Source organism: Corylus avellana, chromosome 1 (genome assembly GCF_965113065.1).
Source record: "Corylus avellana chromosome 1, dhCorAvel1.hap1.2, whole genome shotgun sequence".
Taxonomy (NCBI): domain Eukaryota; kingdom Viridiplantae; phylum Streptophyta; class Magnoliopsida; order Fagales; family Betulaceae; genus Corylus; species Corylus avellana.
In genome coordinates, this window is record NC_142490.1 from 42965324 (window position 1) to 42982770 (window position 17447).

The 17447-nt window shown below is 33.4% G+C and overlaps 1 protein-coding gene and 2 pseudogenes across 1 annotated transcript; 1 reads left to right on the plus strand and 2 right to left on the minus strand.

The window, feature by feature from the left end:
• Nucleotides 1-771: 771 nt before the first annotated feature.
• On the minus strand, nt 772-875 carry LOC148589891 (small nucleolar RNA SNORD90; annotated as a pseudogene).
• A 3372-nt stretch (nt 876-4247) lies between these two features.
• On the plus strand, nt 4248-9016 carry LOC132169897 (S-linalool synthase-like). Its single transcript, XM_088515562.1, has 12 exons — nt 4248-4575; nt 5049-5247; nt 5357-5577; nt 5710-5833; nt 5980-6101; nt 6193-6422; nt 7153-7268; nt 7360-7458; nt 7573-7788; nt 7881-8010; nt 8110-8355; nt 8513-9016. The coding sequence occupies exons 1-12, from the start codon at nt 4248-4250 to the stop codon at nt 9014-9016; spliced, it is 2535 nt and encodes an 844-aa protein (XP_088371688.1).
• A 7038-nt stretch (nt 9017-16054) lies between these two features.
• On the minus strand, nt 16055-17021 carry LOC148589892 (uncharacterized; annotated as a pseudogene).
• Nucleotides 17022-17447: the final 426 nt, after the last annotated feature.

Genomic DNA, 17447 nt, shown 5'->3' on the forward strand with positions numbered 1-17447 from the left:
ATATATATATATACAATTAATATAATTTTTTGACGTGTCATGCTTGACACGTCAATAGTTTTTGACGTGCCATGCATGACACGTCAAAAGTTTTTGACGTGCCAAACATGGCACGTCAAAAACTTATATAATATATATATATATATATATATATATATATATTATCTTATTTAAACTATTTTCATAAAATTTTATTTATTTAAATGTTATTGAAATAGTATTTACTCTATCATATATATATATATATATATATATATATATTTATTCTCTCCAATTAAAATTAATTAGAGAATAAAAAAAAAACCCCCATATATTCTAGATGTATAAATATATAATTAAATGTATCAACTAACCGGCCGCATATATTGTGTTTGTCGAGTTCATATGAGTTTTGCAGGTCTTATAAAATAAATGCATCGAGTATGTTTTATATATTTATAGAAAAATAATATGTGTAGCTATCATATTAATATTAATAGACTGATCAATTTACGCATGCATACATATATACTAATGATAATAAACTATAATTTATACTAATGACAATAAATATTAATTTTTTATGCCAATTAACATTAAAAAGTTTTTGATGCCAATTAACAATAATTTTTTATGCCAATTTTTTATGCATATTTGTTTATATCAAAATTATTGTTAATTTTTTTTTTATTAAAAATTTTTTTTGACGTGTGGAATTGACACGTCAAAAGTTTTTTGACGTGTGAAATTTACACGTCAAAAACTTTTGACGTGTCAAGTTGACACGTCAAAAGTTTTTGACGTGTCCATTCCACACGTCAAAAACTTTTGACGTGTGAATTTCACACGTCAAAAAACTTTTGACGTGTAGAAAAGGACACGTCAACAAAATTTTTTTTGACGTGCTTACTTAGACACGTCAAAAGTTTTTGACGTGGCAAACATAAGTTACTGTTTGCCACGTCAAAAAACTCATATTTTTTTGTAGTGATTGTTAATAATATTTGAAAAATATATAAAAGCCCTTCAAACTATCAGTTGTTTGCAATATATTCATCTAATGTTCAAAATGTACTAAAGTAGCCCCTAAGCTACCAAAATGTATAAAAACGGCCACTTTATATATATATATAATACCCTATTCTTTTAACAAATAAAATAATTGTAAAAAAAAAAAAAACCAAAAAAATTAGTGAAAAATACACAAAAAAAAAATTGAATAAATAAATAATTAGCTATTGTAGTTAACCTAAATTACAAATTGTTTGTCCCCAAGAGGTAGCTCAATCGGCTGGGACCACGCTTAATGAAGCGGAGGTTACTAGTTCGAATCACCCTTCCCCCTCCTTGTGCGGACATGTCAAAAAAAAAAAAAAAATTACAAATTGTTTCATATTGTATTAAAGTAAAATCAATGGGCGAATAAAAACAATTTTTTAACAGAATTTGACTCTAAGGACTAAATTGTTTTTTTTTTTTTGTTGGAATATTTCAAGAACCGTACCTTTGATTTTATTTTAATACGACATGAATAGTCACTATAGTTGGCCTAAAATAATCACTGTAGTTGGCCTAAATTATTTATTTATTCCATTTTTTTTTGTATTTATTCTATCATTTTTTTTTTTGTATTTTAAAAAAATTGTTTGGTTTTTTTTTTTTACAATTATTTTATTATTTTATTTATTAAAAGAATAAGGATATTATAGGAATATAAAAATAATAAGTGGTATTTTTTATACATTTTGGTAATTTGAAGGCTACTTTAGTATTTTTTAAACATTAAATGACTATGTTGTAAACGGCTGATAGTTTGAAGTTTTTTATATTTTCTCCAAATAATATTGTTGGTGCAATAAATTTGATGGATAAGGGTGCTTGGAGATCGACCTGGATCGTACCCAAATTAATTCAACATGCCTGGTCTATTCAATGGACCCTTGCATTTGAAATTTGGGCATGCGTCGGCGGATTTGGATCATTGTGCATGCATGTGGTCCAACTATGCTGAAAAAAGGACATGCATTCAAAGGATTTATCTCTCCAAAGTCCAAACAGTCCCTATAAATTTCGTTGTCTTGAAATTTCACTACAGTATATTGCGGCTCCAGGATTCCGATTGAGATCTGCTGCCACATGTCCAACACTTGTTTCTCATTCAAATTAACGGCCCAGAACGAACGTGATAATCCATATGTGTCGTGCAAGTAGGGCCTGGCAAAAAGTGACTAAAATAATAGGAAAATGATCTCTTAATGTTTTTTTTCGTATTTTTTTTAGTTGTAGATGAATATTATTTTAAAAAAATCAGGTCAAGGAAAGGAGAATGTTAAGTGTTTTCTTTTTTTCTGGTGTTCTTCCAGTCTCTCTTATGCAAATATTATTATTTCAAAAAAAAAAAAAAAAGTAAGAACAAGTTTTTTTTCATTTCTATTTTTTTTAGAAAATAATATCTACATAAAATGAGGAGAACCATAGGAGGAACCATAATATTTTCTTGAGAGATCAAATAAGGATATATATATATATATATATATATATATATATATATGGAGAAAATACATTTTACCTCCTTTAATTATCTATCCATTTGCACTTTGACCTCAAATGTTTATTAAAAAATGACACTTGACCCCTCAAACTTCCAAATTGTTGCAATTCGACCATTCTGACTTTTTTTTTTTTTTTTTTTTTTCCCTCCAAAGGCCCTCATCCCAAGTTAAAAGAAAAAAAAGAAAAATTTCAATTAGTGGGTGTCCGGTCTAGGGTGGCCAAAGCCACCCCTAGGCCCAATTGGGGTGGTCAGCCACCCCTTAATTTTTATTTTTATTTTGTTTATTTATTTATTTATTTAAACTTGGGATGAGGGCATTTTGAAAAAGGAAAAAAAAAAAAAAAAAAAAAAAGTCAAAATGGTCGAATTGCAACAATTTGAAAGTTTGGAAGGTCAAATACCACTTTTAAAATATTAGAGATCAAAGTGCAAATGAGTGAAAAGTTCAGAAGGAGTAAAATGTATTTTCTCCATATATATACTTTTTTAAAAAATAATATCCACGTAAAACCAAGAGAAATGATAACACTTAACATTCCTTTTTAGTTAGTAGGTGGTGTGGCGCCAGCATCCTACAAAATTTCAGGTGGTTGAAGTTTTTTTTTTATTTTTTATTTTTATTTTTTTTATTTTTTTGAGTAAAAAGAAATGGTTAAGGAAAGTCACTTTCTTGACTTGGAGGTCAACCGTCTTCTATTTTATGTGTCATGACATTTTGAGTATATCGACCTATTAAGCTGCGAGCTAGGAAAGCGCGTCTGAACACCCCTCCTTTTTTTTTTTGTTTTATTTTCTATTGAATAAAGGAAGAAGAGAGGGAAGGGAACAAGACCTACGTGTCTGCTTAAGGAGCCATGCATAAAGCAGGATTGCAACATGAACTAATCTCTCCAATCATATATATAAAAGCAGAGCAACCTCTTCCAGAGACTGAAATTATAATTACTAAGAAAAATTTCATTGCTAAAAGCGTATATTAATTAAGTTGAAGAAAATATATGCTCAGTGGTGGTAGTTCATATATACTAATAAAGAAATAAAGAAATAAATATTCTTTTAAAAATGAAATAAAACTAAAAAGAAATTAAAGGTATCTACAATATCATAGATCATCATATATAGATATATATAAAATGCTGAAGTACTCCTTGGCAGTAGACATCTGTACCAATTAACTTGTCTTTTTTGAAGAAATTATCTATACCACCATGTACATGTTAAGGAAAGAAATTGATGAACACAGAGATGGAACTAGAGATTTGTGTTTGGGGGGCAAAATTCTAAAAAAAAAAATAATAATTTGGGGGGTCAAAAATTAAATTTTATAAGAATTTTATAATTTTTATAATTTTTTTTTTTTTTTTTTTTTTTTTTTGGGCCTTGGGGTCCAGCGTGGTTCCGCCCCTCCTCTGGATGGACATGGACATGACATGTGATAAAGAAATTGACTGGCATCATATATTTGGCCATATATATATTTTTGGATCGAAATCGATAGAATACGAGTCATCCTTGATATATATATATATATATATTCAGCGCCACCTGTGTGAACGCAGAATCCCTACCATGATTCACATTTTTGAACCTGTAGCCGAAGAAAATCTGTTCAAGAATGATTATAAATAGCACACATTTGCTCCTTATAAGTTTATAACTCTCACTCAAGCATTTGATCATAATAGAAGAGATTAATTGGCTTTCTTTTGCTGTAATGGAATTACCATCAGTACAATCCTCAATCCAATCTCTAGTTAATGAGATGAAGGAAAAGATGTTCTCATCAAATTGTGATCCCTACTCCTTCATTTCTCCTTCTGCTTATGACACTGCATGGCTAGCCATGATTCCAGATCCACACCAGCCTTCCCAACCCATGTTCAAGAATTGCTTGGATTGGGTGCTTCACAACCAGAAAGATAAAGGCTCTTGGGGAGACTGTGACGCCCATGGCATGCCCAACATTGAGTGCCTTCCCGCAACTCTTGCTTGCATTATTGCACTCAAAAAGTGGAATGTCGGGACAGTATGTGTAGAAAAAGGTACATGCATGCTGTGAAATATATATATATAGCATAATTATTTCTTTTTTTTTTTTTTCTTAAAAAGACACAATGAAAATTCAATGTAACTATTTTAATTGGGTTGAGAGCGGCAAAGAAGAAACATAGATGGTGAGAATCGTACAAAAGAGAAAGTGCTACTTGAGATTTAGAATAACACTTTTAATTCACTTAGTTTAGAAAACAATAAGGAGGTTTATTGTAGGAGAACTATTTGAAAGTTTTTCCTACGTTTAAAAAAGTAAATGAAATTTAAGGAGTTTGTTATTAGGACTCTTGCATATATATTGTGGTTATAATCATTTATTAGAACTGAAAAATGAAATATAATGTGGGTTAGAAAATTACATTATAGGTAATTGGTTCAGAGATATTGCCAATTACTTTTTATTTTATTTTTTTATTTTTTTAACTTGATAAACTAATTGGAATTTAACTTATTTTCAATTCAGGGTTGGCATTTATCGAGGCAAACACCGAGAAGCTACTTGAAGAAATGGACAACCACTTTCCCCGACTCCGCTGGTTTGCCATCGTTTTCCCAGGACTAGTTGAACTTGCACATACAGTTGGTGTGCGGCTTGTCTTCCTCCCTGGGACAAATAGAGTCATATCAGAACTATTCAACACGCGGCAACAAATTCTTGAAAAGTAAGATCCTTTGTCGTCTTTTAATTGGTTTACTTTGATTTGATTGCTAATTATGATGTTTGATAAAAAGAAGAAACGTAATTACTTTGCATGATTTATTTCTTTGTAGGGAGAAAGATGCTGATATGTACCAAAGTTTGCTATTGCTTTCATATCTTGAAGCACTGCCTGCATCTTATGAGATTGATGAAGATGATATAATCAAGCATTTGAGCAACGATGGGTCTTTGTTCCAATCTCCCTCCGCCACAGCATCTGCATTTATGGCCACTGGAAACAAACACTGCTTGGCTTATTTACTATCACTTGTTCAAAGATGTGATAATGGGGGTTAGAAGCTTCTTTACCTTAGATTAAATTTATCATTAACTACAAAGTGGTAATTTAAGTAGATTAACTACAAGATTCTCTTTTCAATCTATTTTTTTTTTTGTGATAAAAGTTTAATTATTTTTATGGCAGTTCCAGCAACGTATCCCATGGATGAAGAGCTCATTAAGCTTTGCATGGTCAACCAAGTATTTAGGTTGGGTCTGGCTGAGCATTTCATCGAAGAGACGGAAAAGGTTTTGGCACAAGTATACAGGTAACAAAACCCCACCTTCATTTATATATCCTTTGCTTAAGAAATCAATCAGTTTTCCCTCCAACCTAACATATATATCTATATATAGTGCATGAAAGAAAGATATTTTATTTTTTTTCTTAAACTTTGTTGAACATAACATTCAGGAATTACATGAATCAAGAATCATGGGCAAAACCAAGCGATTTAGTTGCAGCACAGCTAGCTCTATTTAAAGACTCGTTAGCATTTCGGCTCCTGCGCATGCATGGGTATGCTTTACCGTCGGGTATATGTTAACAAACCTAGCTTTCTTATTTTCTTTCAAATGTTGTCATATATATATAATTCAACCAAATATGCATCTTTTGCTTGTGCAGATAGCTTTTGTTGGTTCTTACAACATGAAGATATTCAAGATCAAATACAAAACAACCATGAATACTTCTCAAGTGCAATGTTTAATGTCTATAGAGCTACAGATCTCATGTTTTCAGGAGAATACGACCTTCTGGAGGCTAGATCATTTTCAAAGAAATTACTTGAGAAAACTGTTTCAGTGGGAACTAGAGACCAAACTCATTTTATATCATCAAACTTGAGAAGACTGGTAATTCATTCATTTATTAACAGACTATTTTAACATTATTGAAGATCTTACATATATAACTGATTAAATAAGAAGTTGAAATGAAAAACGGAAGAGGATGGAATCTTTAAAGATAAATGTTATTTTGAATATTGCTATACAACTATAATACAATTAGAATTATGTGACAATAAATATAAACGGTTGATTTTTCTTTTTACAAAGTTGTTGATCTAAAAACTAATTTTTACTGTTAAGTCACCTTAGTTGTTTGGCAGTCACATAATAGTTTACTAAATAGCATTACTAATCTTTAGTAAATGATTAAATTTATCATTTCCTATTAACTTAAATTTTGGAATAAATTGTGATTTAACATGACATATCAGAGTTAAGGTCATGATTAAATAAAAATTTTACCATTTCTTATTAACTTAAACTTTTGATATAAATAGTGATTTAATAGTTTGGTCCTTTAGTAGTGGGGCTTCTCTAATCCGATCTATTCTAAAATCTTAGCTCCTGTTATGTTGTTACCTCCTTCACCCGCTTCCTTTACAAGCCATTTCATTCTTTTTTTTTGGGGGGTAGTATGCCTTGAGCTATTGTATTAATTGTTCTTTGTTCTTCTTCAATAAATTATCACATATCCAAAAAAGGGAATTTTATTGAATCACTACCATATTAGTATTGTGAAATAATTGTTGAATAAGACACGTAAAACATGATCTTACTGCAAAACGTCTTGTAGGTTGAGCATGAGTTAAGACTTCCATGGTTTGCTCGATTGGATCACTTGGAACATAGGATGTGGATAGAAGAACAGGATTCGAATGTTCTCTGGATGGGAAAAGCTTTTTCCCATAGGTATATATATGCTGCGCGCTTCATTTTAATTGCTATTATTTTGACCCGTGTTCTTCACATCCACTAACAAATCTTTTGAACTCATGATCAGATTATCATGCCATCTAACTGATGAACTTGTACGTCTTGCCGTGCAAAGCTATGAGTTTAAGCAGTCAGTATACAAGAATGAACTTGAGGAGCTCAAAAGGTATCCTATACTTTCAATTAGATTTAATTATCAATTAATAATTCATTTTGAGACCTTCATAATAAATTAACATGTAAATTTCCTCACAATACATGTCTTTCTTTATCGAGACAGGTGGTCTAAGGATTGGGGTCTTAGTGATATGGGATTTGGTAGAGAGAAAACTACGTATACTTACTTTGCTACTGCCTCCAGCAGTTCCTTGCCTCATGATTCGGAAATACGCATGATGATCGCAAAGAGTGCAATACTCATTACAGTGGCTGATGATTTCTTTGACATGGAAGGTTCTCTAATTCAGTTGAAGGATCTCACTGACGCAGTTCAAAGGCACGTAGCCATTTGATCTCTCTAATAATTTCTTTGACATCACTTTGCCTCTAATTAATTAATTACTATTTCTCTCATGGAATATATAACAGATGGGATAGTAAGGGTTTGAGTGGCCATAGTAAGATTATCTTTGATGCCCTTGATAATCTTGTAAGGGAAATTGCAACAAAATACCTCCAACAACAAGGACGTGACATAATAAACAATCTTCAAGATATAGTAAGCTAGCCCACACTTATAAACTCGTCAATTAATCTATTAAATCTCATATCTATTAATAAACTGACAAATTATGTCTTTTTTTTGTTTTGTATGAAGTGGTATGAAACGTTTGCTTCCTGGTTTACGGAATCCACATGGGGTAAAACTGGAAGCATACCTTCAATGAAGGAGTATCTTGAAACTGGCATGACGTCGATAGCCACACACACCCTTGTTCTTCCAGCTTCATGCTTCTTGAACCCGAGTTTACCAATCTCCAAACTCATGCCACAACAGTACGAAAGCATTACAAAACTACTCATGTTTATCGCTCGTTTGTTGAATGACGTACACAGCTACCAGGTAACTTTAATTATATTTCTTCTTAATTAGTTGCTCTTTTTTTTTTTTTTTTTTTTTTCCCGCTAATCAGGAATATATATATATATATATATATATATATATATATATATATATATATATATATATATATATATATATTCTCGTGATCTAATGACAGAAGGAAAAAGACGAAGGGAAACTAAACTCCGTTTTGCTCTACTTAAAAGAAAACCCGGAGGCAGACATTGAAGACTCAATCGCTTTTGTGAGAGAGATACTCGATGAAAAGAAGAAAGAGTTTCTACAACATGTTCTTATGGATGGATTTAGTGATTTGCCGAAACCATGCAAGCATCTCCATCTATCTTGTCTGAAAGTATTTCAGATGTTCTTCAACTCTACCAATGGATACGACTCCAATACAGAAATGCTTCAAGACATTAATAAAGCATTCTACCTTCCTCTTGAAGTTGGAAACTCAAAGCCTCCGAAGCCTCTGCCTCTTCAAACTGGAGCAAAGAAGGAATATCTGACAATCAACTCTTACTTGAACCGGCCCTCCAAGTCCAAGCATTACATGAGGAGAAGTTTTGCAACACGACAAATTTCTCGGGCTGCTTCAAGAGATGGTGGACTTGGGAAAATGTTTATGCCACCAAAACTTAGATTTTGCTTTGCTTAGTATTTACTTCATCGATCTCTCTACCGCCTACAACTGCTAAACATTGTAGAATAATGTGGTTGTAATATGGCATATATATGAATTGAAGTATGTTTGTAAGAAAATCCATAAACCATGCTTAATTTCTATGAAAGGCTGGAGAACTGTTGGAACTAATAATAATTATGAAGTCATTATCTACTATGGTTTTCGCTAGCTGATCATGACCAATTTTTTTTTTTTTTTTCTTGGGATGAAATCATCATGCTCAATGTTGCACCCAGATGAGCTTTATTTTATGTATATTTCTCTTGCTACGTACGTACGGTTGTTATTGTGAAAGTTGTTTGAAACGTAGCTAAACGTTAATAAATTCACAATTTAACCTTTAAATTCGTGTAATTTTAAAAATACACATCCTTATCTATAATTTAAACAACAAAATTATAATACCAAAATGCATTCATAATATTTTTCTTCTGCAAATAATCCTCGATCAGCTACATGGACAATAGTATGGACCTTGATAACATATTTTTCACGTTTTATAGACAAAAACCGGCGCCTACAAATATTAGAAGACAAAGATTAGAACTAAAAAAAAATTAATTAATTGGGACACTTACAAAATTTGATTTGGTGAGAAATGTGATCGTGGGCCATATTTTTGTTTTTGAGTTTCAGTGGGGCTCACACGCAAATCGCACCACTTGTACAGTTGTACTCCACACTAGCAAGTAGCAGCCTTAATTTTAACGTTGACAAAAATCGCACGTGTGACGTGTCTACGCCGGATTCCCAGAAGGACGTGACTATGTACACATCTCTTTGCAAAATCTCTGGAAATGCTCATCTTTGAATTATCTTTCAAAAATATCTGATTTTATAGAAACATTGTAGTGGTGGCAAATTAATGTCTATATAAAGCATTAAATATCGGGGACCTATTATAAAAGTCGCTTTTTATTTGGAGTTTTAGCCCGCTTGTCCTCCTCTCTAGCCGCCTTGCACGTGGAGAACAACAAAATGGCAACCGGCGCCGAATGAGTAAGAGAAATGTTTTATTATTATTATTATTATTATTTTTATTTATTTATTAGAGATATGTAAATGTATTATTAAATTTGTGGGACTAAAAGAAATATGACAAAAAATGAAAAAGAGATGAATTAATGTTATGTGTAATATTGTATAAGAGCATTTTTTGGAAGATGACAAAAATGAAATACTTAAACAACACATTTAAAAAAAAAAAAAAAAATTAAATCACGCCGAACCTAAACGTGACCCACGCCTGGGTTTGGCTCCCCTCCTGCGTGGGTCTGGCTCTCCTCAGCCGTATACCCTTCGGCGTAGGTCTCTTTGAGTGTACCCACGATGGGTTGATTTTTTTATAAGTGGTTTGATAACAATTTGGTTTTTTATCCCGTGTTTGCGTATTATTTTCTTAACATGTACTAGGTGATGTATTAGGTGAGGTGTCACCATTTGAATGGATGGCAGAAAACATTGGTTTTTTGCCATGACCGCATAGAAGCATCTCTCATGGGGAATACTACGGCCTCGTTTGATTCGCGGAATGTCTAGTTCATTGGAAAATGATTAGCTACTACTGGGAATAGAAGAGTGTGGAATAGATTAGTTATTCCTATTACTTTGTTTGGTTGTAACGCTGGAACAGACTAGCTAATCTTATTCCTTCGTTTGGTACAATGCAATATGTTGGTGAACGAAATCATATTGTGATCAAATTTGCTAAAATACCCTTATAATACAAATACAATTTATATTATTAAGGATTTCCATTCTTTTTTTTAAAAAAAAAAAAAAACATAAACAACTTTACTATAATTTCTTTTTCTTTTTTGTTTTTAATTATGTCAGGTATGTAGCCTTTTTTTTTTTTTTTTGCAATTATGCTACAAAATTATTTATATAAAACAAAAATAGTTGGAGAAAACAGAATCAAACTCAATCTTGAAATGAAAAAAATATAGTTGGAGAATGTACAGAGAATCAAAAGAAATCAAAAAATAGAATTAAAAAAAAAAAAAAAAAACTGAGAAACGGTACAGAGAGACGGCATAGAAAAAAAAAAATCGTTTTCACTTACAGAAAAACTGTACCTGAAGAATCAGAGAGAAAATAGAAAGAGAGATAGAAAAAGAGAAAACTAAATATAGAGATGGAGAAAAGAGAAACGGAAATATATATATATATATATATATATATATATATATATATATATAGAGAGAGAGAGAGAGAGAGGGAGAGAGGGAAATAGAAGAATCAAAGAGAGAAAGAGAACGAAATTTAATCTCACAAGTGGGGTTTTTAGTGGCAATTTACACAATTAATTTAATCCCACATGAAATGATTAGCTAAGCCACTCATTTTTGAGTGGCTTAATTAACCCTATGTGTATGAGATTAGTAGTCCCATGGGAATAGATAATTCCCAGGAATAGAGTATTACTAAACAAAGGACTAGCTATACCTAGTGTTAGCTAGTCCAATCCAAGGGTCTATTCCGCAAACCAAACGGGGCCTAAGTGTTCTCCTTATACTCTCCTAGTCTTAGGTGGGTAAATATTATTTTCTAAAAAAGCAAAAAAGAAATTAGACTTTATTTCTCTCACTGTCTCACTTTTGTTCTAGTTAGATGTACGTAGCCACACAGTCACCCTTACGGTCACCCTAATTAGATAGGGATAGTTGTGCGGTTACTTTTCTCCCTCGCTAAGCCTAGCCTTGCCACCGTTCTCTCTCTCTCTCTCTCTCTCTCTCTCTCTCTATATATATATATATATATATATATATATATATATATATATATTAAGAGTAAGCTTCCACACTTGAAAAGAAAAATTAGTAGTTTCTCAAAATAATCAAGCATGCATTTTTAGTATTTGTTTGTTTCTCTAAAAACAAAACAATTCTTAAAAAGTGTATCAAATAATTTTCTTAAATGAAACATACAAAAAAAAAAAAAAAAAAAACCTTCAAATTAATCCGCTTGAACAAAGACCACGCATGGTAGTTTTGATTTTCTTGTCACCGGAAGAAACTACTGCCGCCGTCGATGAACTCCCCGCTGTCGGAGAAAGGACTAACACATAAAAAGTACTTTCAAAACATTTGACAAATATAGCCCATTACTTCTCCATAAGCATTTTTGTCGGTGGTACGTAAAACTCACTAATTCTGGTCTTAAATCTTTGATAAACAGACAAGCATGCATGCACTCTCAATCACTCCCATGATTTCAAGCACAACTTTACCGAAAAGTATGGGTCAAAAGGTACCTTTTTTTTTTTTCTTTTTTTTTTCTTTTAATAATAAGAAAGGGTTACAAAGGATAACAAGAAAACAGAGAGAAGAACTAATTCTCTTTTCTTATTGAATGAATGAATGTATATGTGATTACATTGAACTCTGTTTTTATACAAGATTATCAAGCTAACTAATCAGAAACTAATCTAACTGCTTTCATTACATGTGATGCACACGTGCATGAAGAATAACTAACCAGCTGCTATCTAATCATCTTCCTAAACTATAAAACTAACCAAATAGATTAGTTTAATACAGTTTGATACGCCCCCTCAAGTGGAATGTTCAGCAGGATGGAAGATATTGATGACATTCAACTTGGACAACAGAGAATGAAAATCTGTGCGAGAGAGAGGCTTGGTAAGAAAGTCAGCTAGCTGATGCTTGGACTGAACATGTAATGTGCGAATCAAACCAGTAGCAATTTTCTCTCTCACAATGTGACAATCAATTTCGATGTGCTTGGTGCGTTCATGGAAGACAGGGTTTGCAGCAATATGACTAGCTGCTTGACTATCACAAAAAACCAAAGTTGGTTGATGAATTTGAAGTTGCAAATCTTTCAGTAAAGCATGTAACCAAGTAAGCTCACAATTGACAGCAGCCATGGATCGATACTCTGCTTTAGCAGAGGATCTTGAGACCGTATGTTGCTTCTTGGATTTCCAAGAGATGAGGGAATCTCCTAGAAAAATACAAAACCCTGTGACTGATCTGCGACTATCAGGACATCCGGCCCAATCAAAATCACAAAATGCCTTTAAATGTAATTCTGAAGAAGCTGAAAAGAAAATGCCCTGTCCAGGAGAGGATTTAATGTACCTAAGGACCTTGTGTGCAGCATCAAGAAGAGGCTGACAAGGAGAATCCATGAACTGACTTAACAATTGCACAGAATATGATAAATCTGGCCTTGTAATTGTAAGATAAACCAGCTTTCCCACAAGTCTTCTGTAAGTGGTTGGATCAGAAATCAATTCACCTTCTTCTCTAGACAACTTGAAATTAGCTTCCATAGGAACAGAAGAGGGTTTGCATGCAAGCATTCCATAATCATCTAAAACTTCTAAGGCATATTTCCTCTGTGATAAGGAAATGCCCTTTGCACTTCTTGCAATTTCAAGCCCTAAGAAAAACTTCAATTCTCCAAGGTCTTTCAAACTAAAAACAGAATTGAGAAATGTTGTAAGCTCTTCTATAGCTAGATTGTCATTACTTGCTATGACAATATCGTCTACATATACAAGTAGAATAATAAAAGAGGTTTTCTTGACTTGAGTAAAAAGAGAGTAATCAGACATGGATTGAGTAAAACCATGCTGTATAAGGGTAGAAGAGAGTTTAGAAAACCACTGCCTTGAGGCTTGTTTAAGACCATAAAGTGATTTCTTAAGCTTGCAAACTTTAGATGAATCTTTCAAACCAAAACCAGAAGGTAACTTCATAAAAATCTCCTCATCAAGGGATCCATGCAGAAATGCATTATTGACATCCAATTGATGAAGATGCCAATTATGGATTGCTACTAAAGCTAGAAGACATCTCACTGTGGTTAATTTGGCAACTGGAGAAAATGTATCACTATAATCAAGACCCTCTCTTTGAGTATACCCTTTTGCAACCAAACGAGCTTTATACCTCTCAACTTCCCCATTGGCTCGATATTTGATTTTATAAACCCACTTGCAGCCTATAGGGTGCTTATCAGGAGGCAGATCAGTAATTTCCCAAGTATCATTTGCTTCAAGGGCATTGATTTCAGTTGCCATGGCCTCAAGCCATTTAGGAGAAGATACAGCTTGATGAAAAAACTGAGGCTCAACTTGGGATGAGACAGCCAAACTAAAGTGTTTGTAAGAATCAGAAAGCATATTGTAATCAAGGAAAGAATTGAGTGGAAAGGGAATACTTGAAACAGAAATATCACTTTTAGGATCAATTGAATTGAAAGAGTGAGTAGCTAAGTTACAATGATACTGTTGCAAATATCCAAGTTTACATTTCTGCCGAGTAGACTTTCTGGAAGGAATACAAGTAGGAACTGAAAACATTGGATAACTCAGGTAAAGAAGCAATTGAATCAGGTAAAGGATCAACTGTAGAAGATGAAACAGGAGAAATGGAAGTTCTACGTAGATTTTCTGATGCAAAAACAGGAATTGAACTAGTGGGAATTGGAATATCAGACAAGGAATGTGGAATCACAAAGTAACCATCAGAATTGAAGTGATGAGGATAAGTAAAAGGAAAAACAGACTTATGAAAATGAACATCTCGAGATATAACCTGAGTTTTGGAAGTAAGATCATAAAGTTTATATCCCTTAATGCCATTAGGATATCCTAGAAAAACACAAGGCTTTGCCCTAGCATCAAACTTATTTCTATTTCGATGTAGAGTAGAAACAAAACACAAACACCCTAAGATGATCATATGATGGAACTTTGGAGAACATAAGCTCATGAGGAGACTTATTAGAAAGATTTGGAGTAGGAATTCTGTTGATAATGTGAGTGGCTGTTAAAACACAATCACCCCAAAATTTAAGAGGTAAATGAGCTTGAAAACGCAATGGTCGAGACACATTCAGCAAATGCTGATGTTTACGTTCCACAACAGAATTTTGTTGTGGAGTTTTAACACAGCTAAATTGATGGATTATTTCATGAGAGTTAAAAAAATCATGCATGGAAAACTCAGTGCCACTGTCAGATCGAATTGTTTTTATTTTGACCTTGAATTGAGTAAGAACTAAGTTGTAAAAGGTTTGAATGATATTGCTAGTTTGAGATTTAGAATGAAGTAAGTAAACCCGTGTATATCTGAAAAAATTATCAACTATTGTAAGAAAATAGTGGCTTCCATTTATTGATGAAATAGCAAAAGGTCCCCACAAATTACAATGGACCAATTCAAAAACAGAACATGAACTTGAGGTGCTAATAGGAAATGAAAGCCTACGTTGCTTAGCTAAGGGATAGACAGTACAAATAGTAGAAGAATTACATGGTATGGTAGGGATAGAATCGTGTAAAAGTTTGATTCTGGAATTGGAAATGTGGCCTAACCTAAAATGCCAAACATCAGAAACTGAATTTTTAAAAGGACTTAAAGCAAAAACATTAGCTCTAGGTGGAATGAAAGTCTGGACAGCAGGTGAATGTCTCCTTGATTTAGGCAGCAATAGATGAAACAAACCACTCTTCTCTTCACCCAAACCAATCGTCCTCAAAGTGAGTAAGTTCTGTATGAAACAATGTCCAGAAAGAAAAATAATGCAGCAATGAACATTGTGAAGAAGTTTACTAACAGAAATGAGGTTGAATGAAAAAGATGGAACACACAAGACATTAGATAGAATGAAAGAGTCAGAAATTTTGACAGTCCCTATGTGAGTGACTTCAACAAACTAACCATTAGGCAACTTAACATTTCTAGACACTTTTGCAGTAATAGAAGTGAAAAATGATATGGAACTAACCATATGATCTATAGCCCCTGTGTCTATAATCCAAACAGAAGTTTGAACATGCATTTGTGAATGCAAAGATGAAAAGACAGAATATTGTTGGTTCAAAGAACTACAATATGAAGATGAAATATTACCTGCCATGTTTGAAAACAAATGATCTTGAGTAGATGAAGCAGGGCCTACATGATTGGCATAACTCACATCATGATTCGGATTCTCTTGTGGTTTGATCAGATCAAGCAACTAACGACACTGCTATGGAGTAATATGCAGTATAGGTTCTGCTTGAGATGTTTCTTGAACTTGATTAGCAGAGTTAGTAGAGTAATTAATTTGGCTTCTTGGTTTGTAACCCGGTGGATAGCCATGTAACTTGTAACACTTGTCAATTGTGTGGCCAAAGAAACCACAATGAGTACAAGTGGGGCGTTCCCTGCGGTTATATGGCTTAGAGAAACGAGGTGGAGGTTTATGAATGGCTTTGGAAATCAAGGCAGTAGGCTCAAAATACAAAGGAGTGGTACGAGAGAAAGCAACCAAACGTTGTCTTTCTTCTTGAAGAACCATAGCAAAAATTTTATTAATGGATGGAAGAGGATCAATCAGAAGGATTTGACCTTGAACACTGGAAAAAGAATCGTTTAATTCCATGAGAACTGAAAAATATATTCTTGAGAATGAAAATCAAGAAGAATTTTCAAACCACCACAAGTACAAGTAGGAGGAGGACGAAAGCTAGAGAGGTCATCCCACAAACTTTTAAGCTGAGTAAAATATGTACTTACAGAATTTGTACCTTGCTGGAGAGAGGACAATGATCTCTTCAATTCAAATACTCATGGTCCATTGCTGTGGCTAAATCTCTCAGTCAGATCACTCCAAACAGCAGATGCAGTGTTGAGGAACATGACACTATTTGCAATCTCTCGAGAAACAGAATTTAGTAACCATGACAAAACCATATTATTGCAACGCACCAAGAATGCAGGTTAGGATCACCTACGGATGGTTTGGGAAGACTTCCATCCACAAAACCAAACTTGTTCTTGGCCACCAGCGCCATATCCATTGATCGTTTCCATGTGACAAAGTTGTCACCATTCAATTGTTGAGAAACAAGAACAGTACCAGGACTGTCTGCATGGTGAAGAAAATATGGACTTTCTACAGAAGTCTCATGAGGGGCTGCAGAGGGTGCAGAAACCAAAATATCATCGCCCATTGTAGGAGATTGTTTAAGAGAAAAGAAAAGAAAATGAAAAATAGAGGAAAAGCTTTGAAGGAAGTTTAATGGCGGAAGAATGGAAAACAGAGGAAGGCAGGAACTCTCACTGCTCTGATACCATATTAGAAATGGGTCTTGGGCCTAACTCAACCCAAAAGCTAGCTTAAGAGTTAAGGTTTCCCCTTACCTTGTAAATGACCAATCTCCTTAATACCCAGGCAATGTGGGACTTCTTCCAACATGCCCCCTCACATGTGGCGGGAGGATATCCAAGCCAACACGTGCGACAATGGGTGACGGTGGGCCACAGCCAATTGAACCTGGCTCTGATACCATAACAAGAAAACAGAGAGAAGAACTAATTCTCTTTTCTTATTGAATGAATGAATGTATATGTGATTACATTAAACTCTGTTTTTATAC